The sequence below is a fragment of the Ursus maritimus genome, unplaced genomic scaffold (genome assembly GCF_017311325.1).
Source record: "Ursus maritimus isolate PB19 unplaced genomic scaffold, ASM1731132v1 scaffold_17, whole genome shotgun sequence".
NCBI classification, from domain to species: domain Eukaryota; kingdom Metazoa; phylum Chordata; class Mammalia; order Carnivora; family Ursidae; genus Ursus; species Ursus maritimus.
The window spans coordinates 50,454,539-50,478,145 of record NW_024424119.1 but is presented as its reverse complement, the minus strand read 5'-3'; the positions used below and the strand labels follow the sequence as shown (position 1 = coordinate 50,478,145).

General features: G+C 39.6%; 1 protein-coding gene across 6 annotated transcripts in view; it reads right to left on the bottom strand.

Moving 5' to 3' along the window:
• Positions 1–23,607, bottom strand: part of GAPVD1 (GTPase activating protein and VPS9 domains 1) — a 74,779-nt gene that overhangs the window by 33,586 nt on the left and 17,586 nt on the right. For 5 of the 6 annotated variants that reach the window (XM_040631890.1, XM_040631884.1, XM_040631888.1 and 2 more), the window contains exons 2-7: positions 11,997–12,214; positions 9,591–10,434; positions 7,150–7,236; positions 5,685–5,819; positions 5,351–5,540; positions 1,818–1,978 (exon numbers count right to left, since the gene is read on the bottom strand). In XM_040631890.1, coding sequence (XP_040487824.1) covers positions 1,818–1,978; positions 5,351–5,540; positions 5,685–5,819; positions 7,150–7,236; positions 9,591–10,434; positions 11,997–12,181 — 1,602 coding nt within the window. In that variant the 5' untranslated portion in view covers positions 12,182–12,214. The remainder of the gene's footprint in view (positions 1–1,817; positions 1,979–5,350; positions 5,541–5,684; positions 5,820–7,149; positions 7,237–9,590; positions 10,435–11,996; positions 12,215–23,607) is intronic. The other variant, XM_040631885.1, reaches the window with a different exon arrangement.

Below are 23,607 nucleotides of genomic sequence, written 5' to 3'. Positions count from 1 at the left end.
ACCCAAAACCTATAGGTGCTGTTTTGGCCCTGTTTTTTTCAGTGGCTCTATATCTTTATTCATGATACTTTTTAAAAGCCACTTAAAAACAGAAAAATTTTGGGGTGCCTGGGTGCTCAACTGGTTAAGTGTCCGACTCTTTTTTTTTTTTTTTTTTTTTTTTTTTTTAAAGATTTTATTTATTTATGTGACAGAGAGACAGCCAGCGAGAGAGGGAACACAGCAGGCGAGTGAGAGAGGAAGAAGCAGGCTCCTAGCGGAGGAGCCCGATGTGGGACTCGATCCCGGAACGCCGGGATCACGCCCTGAGCCGAAGGCAGACGCTTTAACGACTGCGCTACCCAGGCGCCCCTAAGTGTCCGACTCTTGATTTTGGCTCAGGTCATGATCTCAGGATTGTGAGATGGAGCCCCATGTCTGGCTCTGCACTGAGTGTGGAGCCTGCTTAAGATTCTCTCTCTCCCAGGGCATCTGGGTGGCTCAGTAGGTTAAGTGTCCTACCTTCAGATCAGGTCATGACCTCAGGGTCTTGGGATCGAGGACCATGTCCAGCTCCCTGCTCAGCGGGGAGTCTGCTTCTCCCTCTCTCAATGACCCTTCTCCCCTCCCCCTGCTCTCTTTCTCAAATAAATAAAATCTTAAAAAAAAGATTCTCTCTCTCTCTCCCCCTCCCTCCCTAATAAATAAAAATGGAATTATTTTCCTATTTGCTTGAAATTAAATGCAGACATGCAAATTTTACATTTTGAATGTTTAAGATAACTTGGATCCTTAAAATCATAGTGAGCAATGTACAAAGAATCTTCAGGTAAAATCTATCTAAAGGCCTAGAGAATGATAAGATTAACAGCAAACAAAAGGCCCATACCACAATGAAGAGACTTCCTTGCACAGGAATGCAGGCTGCTGTCTTCTAGGCTGCCAGAGCCGGGAGCCGGCAGAAGGTTAACAGGGGAAGGTAAAATGCCACAGAGCGCTCTGCCTGAAACTCAGCAACTGTTCTTCCTCATTCAACACTCCCCTAGATGTTGTACGTTTATTACATTCCAGAGTTCCTAACAAGTTGATTCTGACAGTTTTTGCCAGCTCATTTATGTGTGTGTGTGTGTGTGTGTGTGTGTGGACAGAACTCTTTCCTAAGGGTCATGCCACAGTTCCAAACACAGCTGTACTGACCACTATCATCACTTCATCGACCACTATAACTGGTCCCTTCGTCCCAGGTCAGGAATAGGTTTTCTTGACTAATAAGTGTCCCTGTTGAGTATAAAATGATGCTTCTTTTTGATTTCTTCATTCTTTTTGCCTCTGTCCCAAGCTCTTCTGTTTACAAATATCTTAAAAGTGATGCCCACACCCCAAGTCCATTTCTTCAAAATATTTTACTTCCTTAGTTTTCTTTTCAGTTCTGTCTTCCATTTCTTCCTAACCAACCAAAGAACAGAAAGTATTTCTAAAGAATACCTGGCTTTTTAAAGCAGGAATACCACTAGTATATCATTAGAAAGAAAAACAAAAAACATTTCCTACAAGTCACTGGAAAAGTCGTCTCAATTTCCATACTACAATTTCCCGGCTTCCTGTCTCTTCTATACTACGAGGAAAATTCCTTTTGGCGTAGACCTAATCATCAACCATCGTGCTATCAATGTATTGATGTGAAAAGCCCCCAGAACTGTGCACAGGGAGTTTGGCATTTAATGCACTCATTAAATGCATATTGACTTACAGAAGTAAGAGACCAGGAATTTAAAAAAAAAGGAACCTAATTCCTTAATATTGATGGCTATAAGTTAAATGTAACAATACATTCATACCTCATTTTCCGACATCATCCCTGGAGTGAGTTGGGGACCTGTCCCTAAGGAAATGACCAACACCTCTTCTGGCTGTACTTCCTGGATGGTTTCTTGAGATGATCCTTCATGGTCCATATGTAAGTCCATTAGCACATTGGTGCGGCTTCTACTTCGAGCTGCTAATAAAAAATTTTTTCAAATATGATAGTTTACAAAATAAGACACGATGAAGAAAATGGTAAATACAAAAATGTATCTTCTAGTAATGTAGGACATTTGCGCATGCACAAAAAAAAAAGAGTGGTGAGAAAATATGAATTTTAAAAAAAACCCTACATCTTCCCAGTTACTCTACTGATGACTGACACAGATTCTCCTTCAAAACTGATAGTCTATGTGCACCTGACAATGAGTGACACAAGGATGAGCACACCTGCAGAACAACAAACACATCTCTCAGCTTAAGACCTGGGGTGACAAGAAGAGCACCACCTTATTTCTTATCGAGAGAACTTCAACTATTTCTCCTATAAAATGATTCAACTTCCACCGAACTTACAAGCATCAGAAAATTTCATATAGAAATCCAATAGCCATATAAAGTAACATATGCTAATTGGACAACCATTGACAAAATCAGAATCAGTTTTTGAAAACACATTGATATTCCTGAAATGTACTAATCTTCTTCCAAAAATGCAGGAAAAAAGACTTCCCTATGTTTGAATATAAATTTCCCTTCTGCTTTATAGAAACATTCTAAATTAATGAAAAATCTAATTATTTGGGGGTGCTTTTTTCTATAAGTAAACAAGTAATACTTTTTTCTAAAATAATCAACCTACACATCTTATAAGAACTTGAAAGGTCTAGATAGTTTGACAATTTCTCTATGAGTTTAAGTCTTCTGTAATAAGTTTCAAATTTCTTTCAGAGGGCAACAAAATTCAGTACAACAAGAATATTAAATAGAAATTCTACTTCAGTGCAAAACAATTAAAAGTACAGACACAAAGCAAAAACCCTCTTTTAGTAACAAAAGTCTTTCAACTTCACTTTGAGTGAAAGCTGACCTACCTGAAGACAAATATAAAGAATCCTCTTGGGGCACCTGGGGGCTCAGTCGGTTGAGCCTCCGACTCTTGGTTTCTTGGTTTTGGCTCAGGTCATGATCTCAGGATTGTGGGACTGAGCCCCATGTCAAACTCTGCACTCAGACAATCCCAAGTTCCCGAGTCTGCTGAGATTCTTTCCCTCTCCTTCTCCCTCTGCCCCTCCCCCCGTGTGTGCACACACTCTCTCTCTAATAAATAAATCTTAAAAAAAAGAAAAGATAGAGAGGAAAAGAAGAGTCCTCTCTACACAGTGATGTAGATCTGTTCACTCTTACTTAATCACTCTTACTTTCAAAATTCAGAGCACACCTCAATTTCCAAAAGTCGAACACAGGCTCCCTCCCACCTTTATTTGCTGACCCTCCCTTACTGTCTTCTACTGAACTGTGAACTTAAATTCAATTTCATGAACAATTACATGAATCTTAAGCAACAAACCTTATAATTTATAAAAATGCAAGTAATCAAAATCCATGTAGCAATTTACATAAAGCAAAAGCAACATGCACATGGAACACACTTTCATAGACTATTTCTTAAATGAAAGTTATATAAGAAGAGGAAGAACAGCCTATTACCCACCAAATGGGGTTACTAGAGTAATATGAGCAGTAAGATTGGTGGCTGAGGAATCCCAGGCAGTGATGGCTGCTAACTGTTGTCCTGGGTTGCGAAAGCATTAAACAGAAAGAAAATCAACCCTCTGAATAATGGACACATTTTTTAAAAATATGAAATAAATTCAATGACCAGGTCATATGACTACACAAAGTAATAGTGGGCAAACACCTGAAATTTACTTTCCATTATACCCATATTTAATGATACTTCTAGATGACACGAAATGAAAGAACTAATGTACAGGAGTGAATAATGGAGGAAAAAAATCTCTGATTTACTAAAAATCATTTATTTCTTCATGTTAAAAAAGTGCAAATAGGCTATAATACTAAAAATCACTGAGTGTTGGGGCACCTGGATGGCTAGCTGGTTAAGTGCCCAACTCCTGATTTCGGTTCAGGTTGTGATCTCCCGGTTGTGAGATCGAGCCCCACATCAGGCTCCACACTCAGTGGGGAGTCTGCTTCTCTCTCTCTCCCTCTGCCCCCTTCCTGTTCGTGTGCTCCCACTCCAAGATAAGCAAATAAGTATTTTTTAAAAATCACTGAGTGTCAAACTTCATCTTTTTTCTATTTCTAATTCTGAAAATTGATATATTGAGATGATGAAAGACTTGAAGAATATGTCATATTCTTGATGATATTATTCCATATTATGTTAAATGTAAGATGGATTAATTTTAAGAAACTGGTAGTTCTTAACAAGTCAGCTCATGGAAGTTTAAAAACGAAATCCCATTCTTCAAAATGTATAAAGTAACTACTCATGTTCACTGTTGCTGTGCTCCTCATTTGCATTAAAAAATTGGCACTAAAACATTGCTCCCTTGGTCTAAATACTCTTTTTCTCCCTCTCTTGTCTACTTTGTCTAACTCCCATTCATCCTTCAAAAGAAAGTATAAGCTTCACTGTCTCCAGGATCTTCTCCTGACACCATCAACACCTGACCAACATGGGCGCCCCATAAGGCTCCATGCATGCTTATCTCCATCAGACACAGTATAATGACGGCAACTGGTCTCCTCTTATTCTCCCCAACTAGACTATCAGCAACTACCAGAGCAACAGCATATCCTAATGCTCTTTGTATCCCCAGTGCCTACACACAGCACCCCCATGCAGGACAGTGATTATAACTACTGCTTTTGCAAGGATTTTTTGCATAAATTAAGTGAAACAACATCTATAAAGTGCTCATCCAGAGTCTGGTACAGAGAACATGGTAAGGCTCAATTTGTGTGTGTGTGTGGGGGTGTGTGTGTGTGTGTGGGTGTGTGTATGGATAACAGATGTTTACTAAGTGAATAAAACTTAAACCCAATTCTTAAATAAACTTGACAAAACAAAATGAAACCTTTACTTTAGCAAATAACAAAGATACCTTAGCTCCCCTAATAAAAGATTAATAATAATAATATGGAACAATTTAACTATTTTCAACTTTACTGACAGAAACCTCTAAGTTATTGTTTTATTATATTATTTAGAACTTTGAAGAAATGACAGGGTTACATAATTCAAATACTGACACTGCCAAATTTTCCCAAAAAAGTTACTAAAATATAAACAAAGTATACTGTAGGTGGCATGATCTCAATTAATTATGAAAAGTATGTCTAGATAAAGCTAAAGCCTACTCATAAACCTTAACTAATTGGTGCAATTTTTAAAAATTGTATTAGTATCAGTCAACACAAAGAGAAAGGTTTCCCAAATTATTTAAAACCATATTCCAAAACACTGAGCAGTAAGTAAAGGCCAATAAAAAAAATACTAAATTTAAGGGAAAGCCCAAATATGAGAAATGCTCTTTACCTATAGGCAATCGATTCTTTTTATTTGCTGGAGTGGTTGCTGGAGACAGCTGAGGAGTATTATAGGGAGTCATTTCCAAACTGCTGCTTTTTCCCGGCTTTGCCTGGGGCAGGTTTGCCAATAAATTGTCAAGAGCCATCCTATCTTCTTTCAGTTGATCTCCAGACATCACACTCTTCATGAAATTCACCTGGCAAAGGTAAAAGGACATTAACTAGTAAGATCAATTTTTCAAAACAATATCTATTCCTCACATGATGTACTCATCTATGACTCTGCCCATGCTTCGATAAATGACTTTTGAGAAAATCCTATTAAAGAATAAAGCCATTACCAGAGTAATAAGCTGACTATAGGTTATATAAACCACAGTTCTGCTCAATCCTTCCAGAAGATTAACGGAGGACATTGGAGGGGTCTCCACTGCACGGCCCCCAATCACAACATCAAGAAAAGCAGCAACACAGCTCTGTTAAACAAGAAAAGATCACAGTGAGATAATTCCTCTTTAAAATAAGGGAACAAAATTTCTAATTAAGGTAGACAAGCATGCAAAAAGGTTTTCTTCCTGAAAATTATATTAAACCCAACACTGAAAAAATTAAACTCTTTTTGAATTGACATAGAATTGTTTCCATGAAATTCTGGTACATGAAACAAACAATTTGCTTGTACACATATAAACCTCTTGAAGAAAACATGAAAGACTGAGAACATCAAGAACCTTTTGGGGAGGAAATAAAGGTTAGAGATCAGAGGTGAAAGTGGAATTTCACTATATAACCTCTGAATTTTAAATAGGGCTGAATGTATAGCCTACTCAAATATGATTAAAATCTAATTTAACTGAACAATGCCGTAAAACATATTTATGAAATACACTTAAAATTAGATAATTATTGCTGATTTGCTTTAGTGATTTTTTAAATTAAACTATTTATTTATTTAAAGATTTATTCATCCATTTTAGAGGGAGAGAGAGAGTGTATGTATGTGTGCACACACGCACTCAGTGGGGAGGGACAGAAGGAGAGGGACAGGGAAAGACTCTAAAGCAGACTCGCGGCTGAGTGCAGAGCCTGACTTGGGCCAATCTCAGGACCCTGAGGTCCTGATCTAAACAGAACCCAAGAGTCAGACACTCAACCGATTGAGCCACCCTATTTATTTAAAGACTTTTCTTTTCTTTTTTTTTTTTTTAAGTAATCTCTACAACCAGTGAGCCTGGGCAGCTCACTGGACTCCTCGTTTCTGCTCTGGTCAGGATCTCGGGGTCATAGGATCGAGCCCCATGTGGGGCTCTGCACTTAACATGGAGTCTGCTTGAAATTCTTTCCTCCTCCCTCTGCTCTTCCCCCTGCCTGCATGTGCACACTCTCCCTCTCTCTCAATCTCTTAAATAAATAAATAAATAAATAAATAAAATATTTAAAGTAATCTCAACATCAACATGGGGCTGGAACTCCAACCCCGAGATCAAGAGTTGCATGCTCTACCGACTGAGCCAGCAGCCTCGCCTTATCAAATTTTTAAAGTGAAACAATCTTAATAGCTCTTTGGCTCTCATTACAGTGGCATCTCCTCAACGCTTCAGTAAGTAAGAATTAGTAATCTTTAGTGACATCTTCCTTTAAATGTTGTATTCTCTATAGCTATACCAGGGATAACTGAAAAGAATTTTTAATTTATTCTTAATAAATTAAAGGACAAGATTTAATAAAGACAATAGTTAAGTTCACTAATACTTTGGTAAAATTTTCTATAAATGGTATTTCACACGAGATAGTATTCATTCTTACTTTGTCAAATTTTCCAAGGCTGCTCTTTGTCCGGGGATCTCCCTCTTCAGAGCCGGTCATTGCCAACTGCTGCAAAAGGCGGCCAACCTGCAACCCAAAGCAGTGGTCGGAGACACAGGCCTTAGATACTTACAAATTGTGCTCTATGAAAGTGCTTCCATTCTAGTCTAAAAAGCTGATTCATAATAATATTTACACCACCTGACCAGGCATGCAAAGTAGGGTCCCAAATTAAATGTGTGTCTTCTCTACATCAGCTTTTACTATATTTAGATTAAGAGTACTAGACAATAAATAGAAAATTTTACTTTAACATTATATTGACAATATGAAATAAAAATATAACACCTTTGTTTGATATACTTTTCATACATTTAGAAATTTTTAAATTCACTTGCAAAAGTTGATTCAAACTACTTGAAGTTAATATTAAGTACTTTTCCCTTTATAGATCACAAAATACTCAATGTAGATTTTTTTTTTTTCTAGACTTAAAAAATCCTACAGAACGGAGCTGCTTGGAAGTAAATGTTAATTCACAGAGCAAGTTCCTTACTGGTAAAAGAGAACTGTTAATCTACTCTCTTTATTTTTCTTTAAAGACTTATTTATTTCAGAGGAGGCAGGAGGGACAGACGGAAAGAGAGAATCTCAAGCTGACTCCGCACTGAGCACGGAGCCCAACATGGGGCTTTGATCTCATGAAACTGAGATCATGACCTGAGCCAAAATCAAGAGTCAGAAGCTTGAGAAAGGCGACCCTAATCTACTCTCTTTAAAGACACTCTGGGGAAAGCTAATATCATATAGTATCATCTTAATATCTGGCACAATTCCCCGTTTTACTCATTTTGAAAATAAGTGATTCAATCTCTACTGGAATGACAAAAATAAAAACCTACAACCACACTATCTTAAGAATAAATTTAGTGTTTCATAGATAAAAATCTTTAAATTTTATATAGTTAATTGCTAAACATACCAACAGAATAGAAATGACCATGGAAAAAAAGCTTATCATTAAAAAAAAATCATCCAAAGATATATTATATTCCAAATAAACTCAGTTTCTTCTTTACAGTGTTTCTGGGGGATAGGATATGATCAAAAGATACCCTTAAGAAATAATAACATGGGGGTGGCCTGGGTGGCTCAGTTAGTTAAGCATCCGACTCTTGATTTCAACTCCGGTCATGATCTCAGGGTTGTGATATCCAGCCCTAAGTCGGGCTCTGCACTTGGTGTGGAGCCTGCTTGGGATTCTCTCTCCCCCTCCCTCTGCCCTTCCTTTCTCCTCCTCTCTAAAAAAATTAAATAAGTAACATGACTTCAGTAGTTCTCATGAAAAAGGGGGAAAAAGTTCTAATATAAATCCAAAACTCCTCTTTCTGAAACTAATCAACGAGGGGTGCCTGGGTGGCTCAGCTGGTTAAGCATCTGCCTTCGGCTCAGGTCATGATCCCAGAGTCCCGGGATTGAGCCCCACATAAGGCTCCCTGCTCAGCAGGGAGTCTGCTTCTCCCTCTCCCTCTGTTCCTCCCCCAACACTCTCTCTCAAATAAATAAAGATTTTAAAAAATTTTTAAAAATTAATAAATAAATAAAAACTAACACGAGGGGCACCTGGGTGGCTCAGCCAGTTAGGCGTCCAACTCTTGGTTTTGGCTCAGGTCATGATCTGAGTCCTGGGATCGAGCCCCATGTTGGGATCCAAGCTCAGTGGGGAATCTGCTCCAGGATTTCTCTCCCTCAGCCTCTGTCCCTCCCCTCACTCACACACTCTCCCACTCTCTCTAAAATAAATAAATCTTTGGGGGAGGAGCAACAAAATATACTTTATTTATTTATCTGACAGACAGAGAATGCGTACAAGCAGGTGGAGTGGCAGGCAGAGGGACAGGGAGAAGCAAGCTCCCCACAGAGCAGGGAGCCCAACTTGGGGATCATGACCTGAACTGAAGGCAGATGCTTAACAGACTGAGCCACCCAGGTGCCCCAAAAACTAACAGAACATTTTATGACTACAATATTTTTAAATCCCAATATAACTGCTTTTATTATTTTTTTAATTCAGAGAAAGTGTGTGTGTGTGTGCACACCCACAAGCAGGGGAGGGGGGGGCGATGAGGGGGCCAAGGAGACTCTCAAGCAGACTCCCCACTGAGGGTGGAGCCAGACCTTGGAGCCCAAAGCAGGGCTCAACACCACAACCCTGGGATCATGACCCAACCTCAAACCAAGAGTGGGGCGCTCAACTGACTGAGCACCCAGGTGCCCCATAACTGCTTTTATTTCTTAAGAAGCAAATGTTGAAGCCAGTTTGAGGAAACAGAATGGTAAGAATGTATACATATTGTCATCATATTTTCTGTTTCCACTCCACTACTCACTTAACTGATTTTCAACAGAACGCCACAGTAATGATGATAGCAAAAGCATACCTGCATCAGATTAAATCTTGCCACTTCATTAATAGGCGCATCAGAAATTATTCCATACTGTTCTGGATTGACAACTGCAGGACAAATGAAGCACGCCAACAGGAGGTCAGTACACATTGCCCTGACCTCCCCAACTTCCAGTCTGTCTACACAGGAGAGGGTTTTGTACATCTGAGACACAATCCACCTCAAACTATGTGGAAAGCAGTACGTGTTCTGTTTGAGATAACCAATAAACTTGTTCACCAGAGCCACCAGTTTGGCCTCATTGGAATCCACCATCTCTTGAACCTTTTGCCTGAATCTATCTGAGCCTTTCTCCCCAAAGAGTTTTTCCTGTTGTAATGGGGAGAACCTGTCAATTAGCTTGTTTGGATCTGTCTCCAGGTGATCTTCGTCTTCAACAAGCAATTGCATGATTGGCTCATGTAAAGTAGCTGTGAGGAAAAGTTTGGCAGAAAACAGTCCTTCAGAAAAAAGTTTAAATAAGATGCTGAAGGCACAAGTTCCTCTCCTCAGAAGTCGCCTGGGGTTGTCACTTTCTTTAAGTTCAAATTCAATCAAGTATCTCAAAACCTGAAGGAGGTAGCTTTCATCTTCTTGCATAATGCAGTTGCCATAGAGGGAGGTAAAAACTGTGTAAATAACACTTTGTGTGTTCTCCTGATTAAGTTTCTCCCCAGCAACCAAAGAGGAGGCAATAAGACGAGGATTTTCCCTTAAACGACTCAAGAATTCTCCATAAGCAGTCTCCTGAAATCCCAATTGCTTATATCCATCAACAAACTGTGTATCTTCCAAAATCTTGGCATGTTGGCAACATTCAGCAGGGGAAGCTTCGGCACTAAAAAATGAGCAAACAAGCAAAACAATAAAATCAATAACAATAATATAATACATACATTCCATTGAAACCTGTAAATGTAGACTGATTATAGACCTAGCAATGAGGTCACTCCAAACTGCTCAAATCTTTCAGCCCACCAGCATCTGAATATGTAAAGAAAGACAAAACCAAAAAGTACAGAGGACAAATTCCTCCTAGTAAATCAGGTTCAATGAAAAATACCAAAAAAAAAAACCCCATTATTCTGATTTCTATCATCAAAGATCAGTCCTGCTTTTTTTCAGCTTCACATAAATGGAATCATACAGTATGTATTTTTCCATGTCTGCCTCCTTCTCTCAATATTATACCTCAGCACCACTCTTCTTAGAGCTAAAAACTGCTTCTTGAAAAAATGCAACAGTAAGATATTAACACAGTGAAAAAGAGGTTTCTAAAACTGAGGAGTAGATAAACAGAATCAAAACATGGAAATACACACAGCTGACCCTTAAACGATGTGGGGATTAGGGGTACCGACCCCCCTGTGCAGTGGAAAATCCATGCATAACTTTTGACTCCCCAAACACTTAACTACTAATAGCCTACTGTTGACCAGAAGCCTTACAGATAACATGGTTGATTAACACATATTCTGTGTATTAGAAACAGTAATCTTACAATCAAGTAAGCTAGAGAAAATATTGTTAAGAAAATCGTTAAGGAAGAAAAAAATACATTTACAGTACTCTACTGAAAAACTACACATATAAGTGGACCCACACAGGTCAAACCAGTGTTCAAGGGTATTAAATGTGTATTAAATGATACACAGTGTATTAAATGATACACAGGAGAAAAGGGGTGCCTGACTGAGTTGGTGGAGCATGTGACTCTTTTTTTTTTTAATTTGACAGAGAGACACATCGAGCAAGGGAACATAAGCAGGGGGGATGGGAGAGGAAGCAGGCTTCCCGCTGAGCACGGAGCCCGATATGGGGCTTGGTCCCAGGACCCTGGGATCATGACCTGAGGCGAAGGCAGACGCCTAACGACTGAGCCACCCAGGCGCCCCGGACCATGTGACTCTTGATCTCATGGTTGTGAGTTTGAGCCCCACATTGGGTACAGAGATCACTCAAAAATAAATTTTTTAATCTTAATATAATAATAATAATAATAATAATAATAATAATAATAATAAAAAGAGTAGAGGGGCGCCTGGCTGGCTCAGTTGGTAGAGTACGAAACTCTTGACCTCAGGCTCATGAGTTCAAGACCCAAGTTGGGTGTGGAGCCTACTTAAAAAGAAGAACACAAGATAATTTACTCTCAGCAACAATAAAATGTTATATATACAAAGATACAAAATTAGCTGGTGTGGTATAAAATATTAATGCTTAAGTTATAATTCTCTGTAAAAGGCTTAAGTTAATTAACAGACAAAATAATCACCTTAATGGTGATTCAAATTATATGAAAGCATGCACTGTGTTGGAAATAGATTCATTTATTTACAGTTAGCACAGAATTACAGTGGTTCATAAAATTTAACACCTCAAAACCTTTTTTTTTTTTACCTGGTTATGATAAGCCGGTCCAAATTAATTCTCTGTTGCTTAGCAATCCACGCTGTACGATACAACTTTTCGGCTGTCTTAAGTACATCTGCATTGAGCCTCTGAATGAGCTGTTTCTCAGAGTTCACATACAAGCGTTCCTGTTTGAGGTGATGGGCCAAAGTATGAATATCCAGCTTCACCATCTTCAAATGTGGAGAAGGTACAAAGGCTGATCACTACGAGTAAAAGGACAAGTTTAGAAATTTTGTGTCACTTAGGCTATTTTCCAAAATCAAAAGGGATAAGAGAATATATTAAGAATTAGGCTACATTTAGTACTATGATTAACTCTAATTTTAAAATAATCTATATATTTTCTGGAGAAGCATTACAGGTTCAGGATAGAAAAACTGGTAAGCACAGATAAGGGGGAAAAAAAAAAAAAGCTTCTAGTAAGGCCATTGCTCAGAGACAGCCACAGTAAAAATGTGTGTATTTCCTTCCAGTCTAGTGTCTACTTATTAGCACTCAAGTTCCCTTGACTACTCCCTTTTACACTGCAATCAATCAACTTAACCTGTTGACTCTATCTTCAAAATACATCTCCAATCTACTTCTCACCACATCCATCATCATCTCTCACCCAAAGGTCTATAACCACCACTTCCTAACTGATGGCCCTACTTCCTTTCTTGTACTACTCGAGTCTGTTCTCCACATAGCATACGGTATCCTTTAGACTTCAGTCAGATCACCTTATTCCCTTACTAGAATCCAGCCAAAGGCTTATTTTACATTTAGAATGAAATCTAAAGGTCCTAGATGATCTACCCTGGCTACTTCTCCAATCTCATCTCCTGCCATTCTATCCTTGCTCACATAGCTCCAGACACACTGGCCTCCTTGCTTGAACAGGCCGAACATGCCCCTTCTCAAAGCCTCTTGCATTTGATGATCCCTCTGTCTGGAAGACTATTCCTCCAGGTATCTTTGCATGGCTAGTACCTTTACTCCATTCAGGTTTCTCTGTTCAAAGGTCTATTTAGAAAGGCCTTCTCGGATAACTCCTAAAATAGAAACGATCACTTCCTATTGCCTTTTCTGGCCTTTTTAAAAAGTACTTGCCTCTGTCTAGCATTATATTACAGATACCTACTTGCATGTTCATTATGCTTAGAGTACAGTTCCCCCACTAAAGGGTAAGGGCCACCAGGGAGTGGTAAGGCTTGTCTGTTTTATTTACTCATAGCTGTAATTTCAGGGCTGAGCAGAGTGCCTGGTTCCTACCAAGAATTGAACAAATATTTGCCAAAGGAATGAATCAAATCACACAAATCTTGTTTATCTAGTAGCTAAACAAACTGATAGAAATAGCACACATATTTTAAAGCATTATTATTTAAGCTATACCATTGAACCTGGAATGCCTGCCAGACCACACTTTTTTTTTTTTTTTTCTTAAACAGCATAGAGAAGTCTGAACTGGGTTATGAGACCCCTGGGCAGGGTACCTCACCTCACTCATTGAACTCACTTCACTGGTCATGAGTCTGTTTCAAGCTCTGGCTAAGGAGGCATTTGCCAGCCTCCTCCCCAAAGCCAGGGTCCATGGCACCTCCTGCGCAATCTATCCTCAAGTGGATACCCATTCTCTGAGAACTCACCTCCCCAAAACCCAGGAAGGAGCCTGTCAGGGCCACTTTTGGTCCTAGTCTCAGACCTTCCAGGGGATATGGGGCAGAGTGACACAAGGCACTTACATCGTAGCCCCACCGATGAGCTTCCCTCAGACCACGAATGTTTTATATCAACAAGAGAAGTGCTTGCGGCCCAGATAACATAATACAACATTGTGTGTCCAGACAGCACACCGTCATTAAGCTAGAAAAATAATTCTCATTAAGAATTAAAGATTATGGGGGCGCCTGGGTGGCTCAGTCGGTTAAGCGTCTGCCTTTGGCTCAGGTCATGATCCTGGGGTCCTGGGATTGAGCCCCGCATTGGGCTTTGTGCTCAGAGGAAATCTGCTTCTCCGTCTGCCTCTGCCCCTCCCCCTGCTCATGCTCACGCACGAGCACTCCACCTCCACTCTCTCTCTCAAATAAATAAATAAAAGCTTTAAGAAAAGGGGCACCTGGGTGGCTCAGTTGGTTAAACATCTGCCTTCAGCTCAGGTCATGATCCCAGGGTCCTGGTTTCGAGCCATGCATTGGGCTCCCAGGTCAGCAGGGAGCCTGCTTTTCCCTCTCCCTATGCCGTTACCCCTGCTTGTGCTCTCTCGTGCTCTCGCTCTCTCAAATAAAAAAAATCTTTAAAAAAACAAAGTTGCTATGGGAGTACAGCCTCAATGTCCTCACTGTAACTACAACAAAATGGCAATTATGTGATGTAAAGGATGTGTTGATTAACCTTATTAACCTTTGCAATACATACGTGTATCAAAACATCACGTTATATACCTTAAATTTACACAATGTTATATGTCAATATATCTCAATAAAGCTAGGAAAAAAGGTTGTCCCAGCCAATCAGATTCATAAATGACTCTAATGGATCTATTTGGAGTTGATAAAACAATACAATTTGTAGTGAATTCAGATTCTAAGAGAGATGACAACCCAGACCTCAGAACTCTCAACATGTTTAGAGATCCAATAAAAATATGTTCATATATTGAAATAAATATTTTTGGTGCTAAGACCAAAACCATATGGCAGCAGCTGGAAATACTTTTAAAGCCACCTGACTTAAAGAAACAGGTTTAGCAATTTTTATTAAGTTTGACTTCAGAAATTTTTTAAAGAAGATTCTATTTATTTATTTGACAGAGAGCACGAGCAGTGGGGAGAGGCAGATGGGAGAGGGAGAGGCAGACTCCCCTGCTGAGAAGGAAGCCCAATGCGGGGCTTGATCACAGGACCCTGGGATCATGACCTGAGCTGAAGGCAGATGCTTAACCGACTGAGCCACCCAGGCACCCCTGATTTTAGAAATTTTTAAACTTTTTTATTTTAATGAACTACTGAAGACTAGGAAAATTTCAGATATTACCATCTAACCTGAATCTTATTGCTTTCAAAAACCACTTTCTCGGGGCACCTGGGTGGTACAGTCAGTTGAGTGTCCAACTCTTGGTTTTGGCTCAGGTCATGATCTCGGGGTTGTGAGACTGAGCCCCGAGTCGGACTCAGTACTCAGCTAGGAGTCAGCTTGCAACTCTCTCTCCCTCTCTCTGCCCCTCCCATCCATGCTCTTTCTCTCAAAATAAATAAATAAATCTTAAAAAAAAATTCTTATACCTTATCAATTCCCTAGCAATCTGTGCAAAGCTGTTATTCCAAATCTCCTGTGTCATGAAGGCCCTTATGCTGCTTTACTCTCAAAAGATTAAACGTATGGGTGCCTGGGTGGCTCAGTTTAGCATCCAACTCTTGATTTCAGGTCAGGTCATGATCTCAGGGTTGTGGGATCAAGCCCCGTGACAGGCTCTGTGCTCAGTGTGGGGGTCTGCTTGTCCCTCTCCCTCTGCTCCTCCCCCTGCTTTCTCTCCCTCAAGTAAATAAAATCTTTTAAAAATATAAGTATGCCCACTAAGACGATCTGTTAAGTTAATAACAAAACCATGTGGGTACATTAAGAAAAACTGGTGACATACAGACATATACTTATATAATTGTATTAATCTATAGAAAATTCATATATGACTTTATAGGCTTTCTCTAACATCCTCTAGGGGGCTCTAAGTCCACAGACTAAGAACTATAAGAAGTATTACAGTTAATGGAAACAATACTGAAATGGGCTGGTAAAGATCTGAATGCTTCATTAATTAGTTCTGTTACTTTGGGCACATAAAGCATATTCTCTGAACCCTGGATTTTTTTCACCCATAAAATGTGGACTCATTATCTATATTTATTTTACCCCTGGTACAAGCAACATATTAAACATTAGGAATACAAAAAGGGATAAAACCTAATGTGTACCCTCAAGGACTTTCTAACCTAGCACAATGAGGCAGATATGCAAGCAAATGGCTGTCCAAAAATGTTACACGTATTATGCTAGAAGACTGTACAATGCAGATAGAGAGGGGGTTAAAAAGAGAAGGAACCTGCACCTAGTCTTAAAAGGCAAGTTGAGGGGCGGGGGGAGAAGATGAGTATTTGCCAGACATAAAAAGGACGGTGGGTGGGGTAGAATTCCAGATACGGGGAGTCCACCAAGCAAAGGCACAGAGCTGTGTAACAACGAGGACATTTAGAGAGCTACCCATGGCTTGCTACAGTTTGGGGGGCTGTGCCTATGTATTCAGTGAGATGGGGGGAGGCAGGGAATGTGCATAATGAGAGATAAGGCCAGAAGGTACACAGAAGCCAGAGTTAAGAAACTAGGACCTTGCACTGTAGTTGATAGGAAAAGTTTTAAAACAGGAGATTAACAGTATTAAATTTATCTTTGGGAGCATAAACTCTGGCAGTAAGGAAAAGGATGAGGAGGTGGGGATGGGACCAGATGAAGAGAGACTGAAATTGTTGACAGGCAGGAAATGAGGTGGCAATGGAAAGAACAGGACAGGTTTGAGAAATGAAATGAGAAATATTTGTAGGAACGCCTGGGTGGCTCAGTTGGTTAAGCGTCTGCCTTCGGCTCAGGTCATGAACCCAGGGTCCTGGGATCAAGTCCCACATCGGGCTCCTTGATCAGCCAGGAGACTGCTTCTCCCTCTGCCTACCACTCCCACCACCTCCCCTTGTGTGCATGTGCTCTCTTCTCTCTGACAAACAAAAAACCAAAATCTTTTTAAAAATATATTTAAAAAAAAAAGAGGGGAACCTGGGTGGCCCAGTTGTTAAGCATCTGCCTTCGGCTCAGGGCATGATCCTGGGGTCCTGGAATCGAGCCCCGCATCAGGCTCCCTGTTCCACTGGGACCCTGCTCCTTCCTCTCCCACTCCCCCTGCTTGTGTTCCCTCTCTCACTGGCTGTCTCTCTGTCAAATAACATAACATAAAAAATAAAATAGAAAGAAAGAAAGGAAGGAAGGAAGGAAGGAAGGAAGGAAGGAAGGAAGGAAAGAAAGAAAGAAAGAAAGAAAGAAAGAAAGAAAGAAAGAAAGAAAGAGGAAGGAAGGAAAAGAAAGAAAGAAAGAAAGAAAGAAAGAAAGAAAGAAAGAAAGAAAGAAAGAAAGAAAGAAAGAAAGACAAAATTTGTTAACAAATGGGGGAAAAAAGGTAAAAGTTTCCAACTCTGGGAACAAGGGTGGGTGTGGTATTAATTCACCACAGTTGAGTAATGTTTGGGAAAACACGTTATCAACTGAAAATAGTGCCTGGTGTGCTTCTAAGAACTTTACACACTTCATCTTCATAATATCCCTCTGAGATAAGTGCTCTGCAGCTAAGAAAAGTGAGGCACAGGGATGTGAAATAATCTGCCCAGGACCACACATATGAGAGATGACAGAGCCAGTACACTATTATTATAGTCCTGATCTTTACAAGAACGATTCAAAAATCCTGTGCTTACTTAGGAGAGTATCTTATTTTTAAGAGACACACACTCAAGTATGTAAAAGTAATGTTAGGATGTCTGCAACTTACTTGGACATGGTTCAGCAAAAAAAATGAGATTTTTAAAATGCAGCAAAAGGTAAACAACTGTTGAATCTGGGTGGAGGGTAGATGATAATCATTATACTATCCTTTAACAATTTCAGTTATGTTAGAAATTTTTCATAATAAAAAATAGGGAAAAATATTTTAGAAATTCTCAAACTGCACCCTTCTGGCTGCTTAATACAACTTAATTCAACAAATATATTACTGGGCTTGGCTGGAGCCTAGCCAGGTCCCCTAATCTCAAGGAGCTCACAGTCTAATTATAACTGAAATGTTCAAGATAGGACACATAAAATGTTTCCAATGACACAGCAAAATATGAACCAATTTATGCAATTTAGAAATTAAAATCTTCAAATATAGCTTCACTTAAAAAAATTAACGCATGAAAGTAATGCTCCACCTAGTCTAAAGAATTCACCTTCCAAACCCTTCAGTAGTTCCAAACGCCTTTAAAGACATTTTCAATAAATCTAGACAAACTTGTTCAGCATTTTTTTCTTTCACCAAGTTCAAGAATTATACGCTTTATTGCTTTCCTTTCTATAATAAGTTGGTCTGGGTGCTGCCAAAAAACAGGTAATAACTTACCCTACAAAATAACACTTTTAAAAACATTATTATATAGGGGCGCCTGGGTGGCTTAGTCAGTTAAGTGTCTGACTCTCTTTTTTTTTTTAAGATTTTATTTATTTGACACAGAGTGTGAGAGAGCACAAGTGGGGGGGGGTGGCAGAGGGAGAGGGAAAAGAAGGCTACCCGCTGAGCAGGGAGCCTGATGCAGGGCTTGATCCCAGGACTCTGAGATCATGACCTGCTGACTGAGCCACCCAGGAGCCCCAAGCATCCGACTCTTGACTTCAGCTCAGGTCATGATCTCAGGATTGTGACATCCAACCCTATGTCTGCTTCAAATTCTTGCTCTCCCTCACCCTCTGCCCCCCACCCTAAAAAAAAAAAAAAAAGTGTCAGTAAACCACTGGGTAAAATGCAAGAGAATTAACTCTGACCTATATTTTTGCCCACAGTTTACCTAAATTAAATTCATGTTCTGAATACTATTTTACACAACATGCAGCATATGCCAGAGTATAATTATATATCTCTCTCTCCCCTTAGACTGTAAACACTGAGGGAAAGAATTCAACTTTGTGTCCTAACATAGCTGATGGCAGGTAGGAGCTCAAACACTTTAAGTGAACTCAATTCAGGTAGCCCCAAGTCTCTCGGCTCATACATTTTGAAAAAATAATACCCCCACACACAAATAATAATACCTAACAGGTCACTACTTAAACACAACAGATGCGGAAAAGGGTTTGAGAATGTAAAAGGTAAAGTCTATGAATGTTCTGCTCTTCTAAGGCACCACTATAACACAATAGTTATAGCTACTGGGAAATTGCTTAAATAAAATGTAGGCATAAATAACTAGAAGTGGGGAAATTTTACCATACTGAAGACAACAGGAAGTATAAACATTTGCAAATAAGTTAGTTTCCTGAAAAGTAACAATGACAATACCAATAACAATACTCATACCAAGCTACCATTTATTTAGAACTTTTTTTATGCCAGGCACTATTTTTTTCCTCACTGAAACCTTATAACCCTATGATGACTGTGCTCTCATTAACTTCATTTAACAGTTGAGAAAAGTGTTGACATACCTAGCAAGCAGCCACATCAAAATTCACACTGACTCAGTTCTGGTTCCAAAGCAGCCCTTGCTCTCAACCAACTAATCTAAACATTTTGTCAGTCACATCTACCCTAATCTCCAATTCTATTACTAACTGACTCCTTAAAGATCCTTTTTTCTATTGGTTTTTACAGAACTTCATCCAGCTTCTACTGACATCTACTTCATAGGAGTTTACACTCAAATATCATTTAAAATACAGGTTGTCTCCAACCCTCACCTCTTAGCTGAGTTTAAATTCTTTATTTCCTCAGGTGGCTCAGCTGTTAAGTGTCTGCCTTTGGCTCAGGGCATGATCCCAGCGTTCTGGGATTGAGCCCCACACCAGGCTCCTCCGCTGGGAGCCCACTTCTTCCTCTCCCACTCCCCCTGCTGTGTTCCCTCTCTCTCTGGCTGTCTCTCTCTCTCTGTCAAATAAATAAATAAAATCTTAAAAAAAATAAAAATAAAAATAAAAAAAATAAATTCTTTATTTCCTCTATAACCTTTTTTTTTTTTAAGATTTTACTTATTTATTTATTTTGAGAGAGAAAGAGCACGAGTAGGGAGAGGGGTAGAGGAAGAGGAAAAAGCAGACTGCGCTGAGCATGGAACCCGATACGGGGCTCAATCTCACAACACTGAGATCATGACCTGAGCCAAAATCAAAAGTTGGATGCTTAACCAACTGAGCCACCCAGGCACCCCTCCTCTATGATCTTAATATCAAACAGAAACTTAGAATTGGAAAGGCTGTTGAAAGCTATCTTCCCCAATTTAATTCAAATCAACAAATATTTTCTGAATGTCTTCACTGTACCCAGGCACTAACAGTACAGGACAGAACAAAACAGACACAGTCTCTGTCCTCACAAAGCTTAGTCAACTATGAAGCCAGAAGCAAAGTAAACTGCAAGTAACTACAAGTATATATGTATGTATATTCTCTCTCTCTCTCTCTCTCTCTCTCTCTCTCTCTCTCGTGCTCCACTTTTTCCTTTACCTTGAATGAACTGCCTTTCTCTACGTTAAAGCCAACCCTCACTTGTATGCTAATTTCCTCCCTTCACATGCCTTAAGAACATTACTGTAAAAATCCCAACTACCCTATCCCCCTCCCATCCATATTTCCTTCTCTACTGGATCATTCTCACCAGTATATAAACATGCTATTAGTTTTCATTTAATAAAAAAACCTCTCTACTTCATGTCTCCCCTTCAGCTTCTACCCCCATTTTTCTCCCTCCCTTTATAAGAAAATTCTTTGAAAGAGGTGTTTATACTGTCTCCAGTTTCTCTCCTCTAATTCCCTCCTGAGCCCACACCAATAAGTGTTGTCCTCCCATTCCATCAAAACTGCTAGTCTTCAAGTCACCAGTAATAAATAAGCACATTGTGGGGCGCCTGGGTGGCACAGTCGGTTAAGTGTCTGACTCTTGGTTTTGGCTCAGGTTGTGATCTCGGCGTTGTGAGATCGAGCCCCACATCAGGTTCCGTGCTCAGTGTAAAGTCTGCTCTGCTTGAGTTTCTCTCTCCCTCTCTCTCTCTGTTCTTCCCCCCTGTTCTCTCTCTCAAATAAATCTTTACAAATACATAAATAAATAAATAAGCAAGCACATTATTAATCCAATGATACATTATCATTCCTCCTCTTCTTGACCTAACAGAAGCATCTGACACAGTTGACCACTCTCCTTGAAACACTTTCTTTGGCTTTGGGATACCACACTCTCACGGCGTTCCTCCTGTTCAGTCTCAGTTCCTCCACTCAGTCGCAGTCTCCTTTGTAATTCCCCCTCATCTCCCTAACTTCAAAACACTGTAGTACGCTACCATCAAGCTCATTCTTTAGACCTTTCCTTTTCGAACTACACTCAGCACTAGACAATCTCATTCCATCTCATGGCTTAAGAACTACCAAAATGCTGGCAGCTCCCAAAGTAGTATCTCCAGACTTTACCTTTCCCCTGAATGCCTAGATCCAAATACGCAACTACTCAACGTCTCCAGTGGATTGTCCAACGGGCATCTCAAACTTAATATGTCCAAAATTGCACTCATCTCCCTCCCCCCCGAGAAAAACATCTTTAAATCCCAGTCTCCCCCATCTCAATCAATGGCAATTCCATCTTTCCAACTGCTTAAACCAAAAACTTTGTCATCGTTCTTGACTCCCTTCTTTTCTTACACCCATTATCAACTCCTGATGACCCTACGTCCAAAACACAGGCAGAATGTATCTACTCACCATCATTTCTATTGCTAATTACCACCCTGGTCCAAAGTACCATATCTCTCAGCTGGGATCACTGCAGCAGCCTCCTAACCTTGCTTCAGTCCTCGCTCCTAGTCTACTCTCAACATAGCAGCCAGAATGAGTCTATAAAAATCCAAGTCAAATCGTATCAAGATTGTGCCCAAAATCCTCCAAAAACTTTTCTCAGCTCTCCATAGTCTGCCTCCACCTTTCTTACCTCTCTGATCTTACCTCCTATAACCAAAAGACCATATAATTTGCCATCCAAACCAAGACACTACTAGGAGTGAAAGTGGGCACTATTAATAATGTCATCAAGACAAGAGATGTAAACAAGGACATATTATCACTCTATTACTGGTCCCCTCTTTCATTCTGCTCCATCTATGTTCTCAAACTTGCCAGGTATACTTTCACCTCCATACCGTTGCACTTGCTCGCCACCCAAATCTCTTACTTCCTTTAGGACTTTTTACACAAGAGTCGTCTTCTTCAATGAGGTCTTTCTTGGACACCTTATGTAAAATGTCAGCCCCTACCCTGTCACACACTCATATCTCCTCTCCACAGAAAGAGATATTTTTGCCTATTTGTTCCCTGCTGTATCTGCACTGAGTAGAACAAAACCTGTCAAATCACAAGCATTCAGTCCATATTTGGTAAATGAATATATGAATGAATAAGAGGTATTTCAATAACATATTCTTGTTAGAGACTTCATAACCAGAGTAGATATAATACAGGAAGAACAGGAATATGGTCTTTGATGGACGAGAAAAGAAGAGGTGAACAGTACGAAATTATCATTACATGTTAACTAAAATAAGCACACTATACTGAAAATATTAACAATAATACCTGGAAGGTTCATGAAAGACTTAAAGGAAAAACTAAGGCACTCAAAATTTTCATTTATTCCTTACTTCCTAGAAGATAATTTCCAAACTGCTTAGCCTAATACTCAAGGACCAGTCTTCCCTTAACCCACACTTCCAATCCTATCTCACACAATTTTCCTACATAAAACCACTTGTTCCAGCTAAATTGCCTTTTCATTTTTATTTTCAATTCACCTTCATAGTATTATACTCATTATTTCTAAAAAAAGATTTTATTTATTTGAGAGAGAGAGACAGTGAAAGAGCACAAGCAGAGGGAGCAGCAGAGGAAGGAGAAGCAGGCTCCCTGCTGAGCAGAGAGCCCGATGCGGGGCTGGATCCCAGGACCCTGAGATCATGACCTGAGCCCAAGGCAGCCATTTAACCGAATGAGCAACCCAGGTGCCCCATTATTATATTCATTGTTATTTACATCAGGTCTCATCTTAATTACTTACTTGTTCTAATTTCCAAGGCCTGGCTCAATAAAACCTTCCTTCCCAACCATATAGTACGCCCCCAGCGATAAATTCCAACTCTGAACTCTTAAAGTGCTGCTTATCCATACTACTAATTTGAAACTTTTTGTTTTTATTTTCATCTTTGATAGCTGTATCCTGTCCTTCCAGCAAAAATGACAGGTCCCCTCAAAGGCTGAGAGCATCGCCCAGATGGATGTATCCCTAGTCCCCAATACCATGAACAAACACAAGAAGCGCTCATATATATTTGCTAATTGCACTGTCAAAAGTTGCTCTGTGAAAAAGAACGTAAGTAAAAAATAAAAGAGTTTACATTAACATTAGGCATTAGCATATCTAATAGTAACAAACAGAATTTTTTCCTGAAATTTGCAAGCATTTTCCAAGGGAGATCATTTCTTTTTGTAGTCAAAAATTAGACTCTGAAAATCTGTAACTTCAGTTCCACTTACCACATTTTCTACAAAAATAAAATGCATTATAAACCATGCATGTTAAATCAAATGTTAAGCTTTTCAACTCAGGTTATGAAGACTTACCAGTGAGAGAACAGTAGGAAGATTTTAGCTGAAGGAGTAAAGCACAATGGGTTTCTGTATCCTTCCACAATGGTATAGAGCAGGGCCTGGCAAACTACAGCCTGTGGGCCAAATTCAGCTAGGGGCCTGATTCTATAAATAAAGTTTTATGGGAACACAGCCATGCCCATTT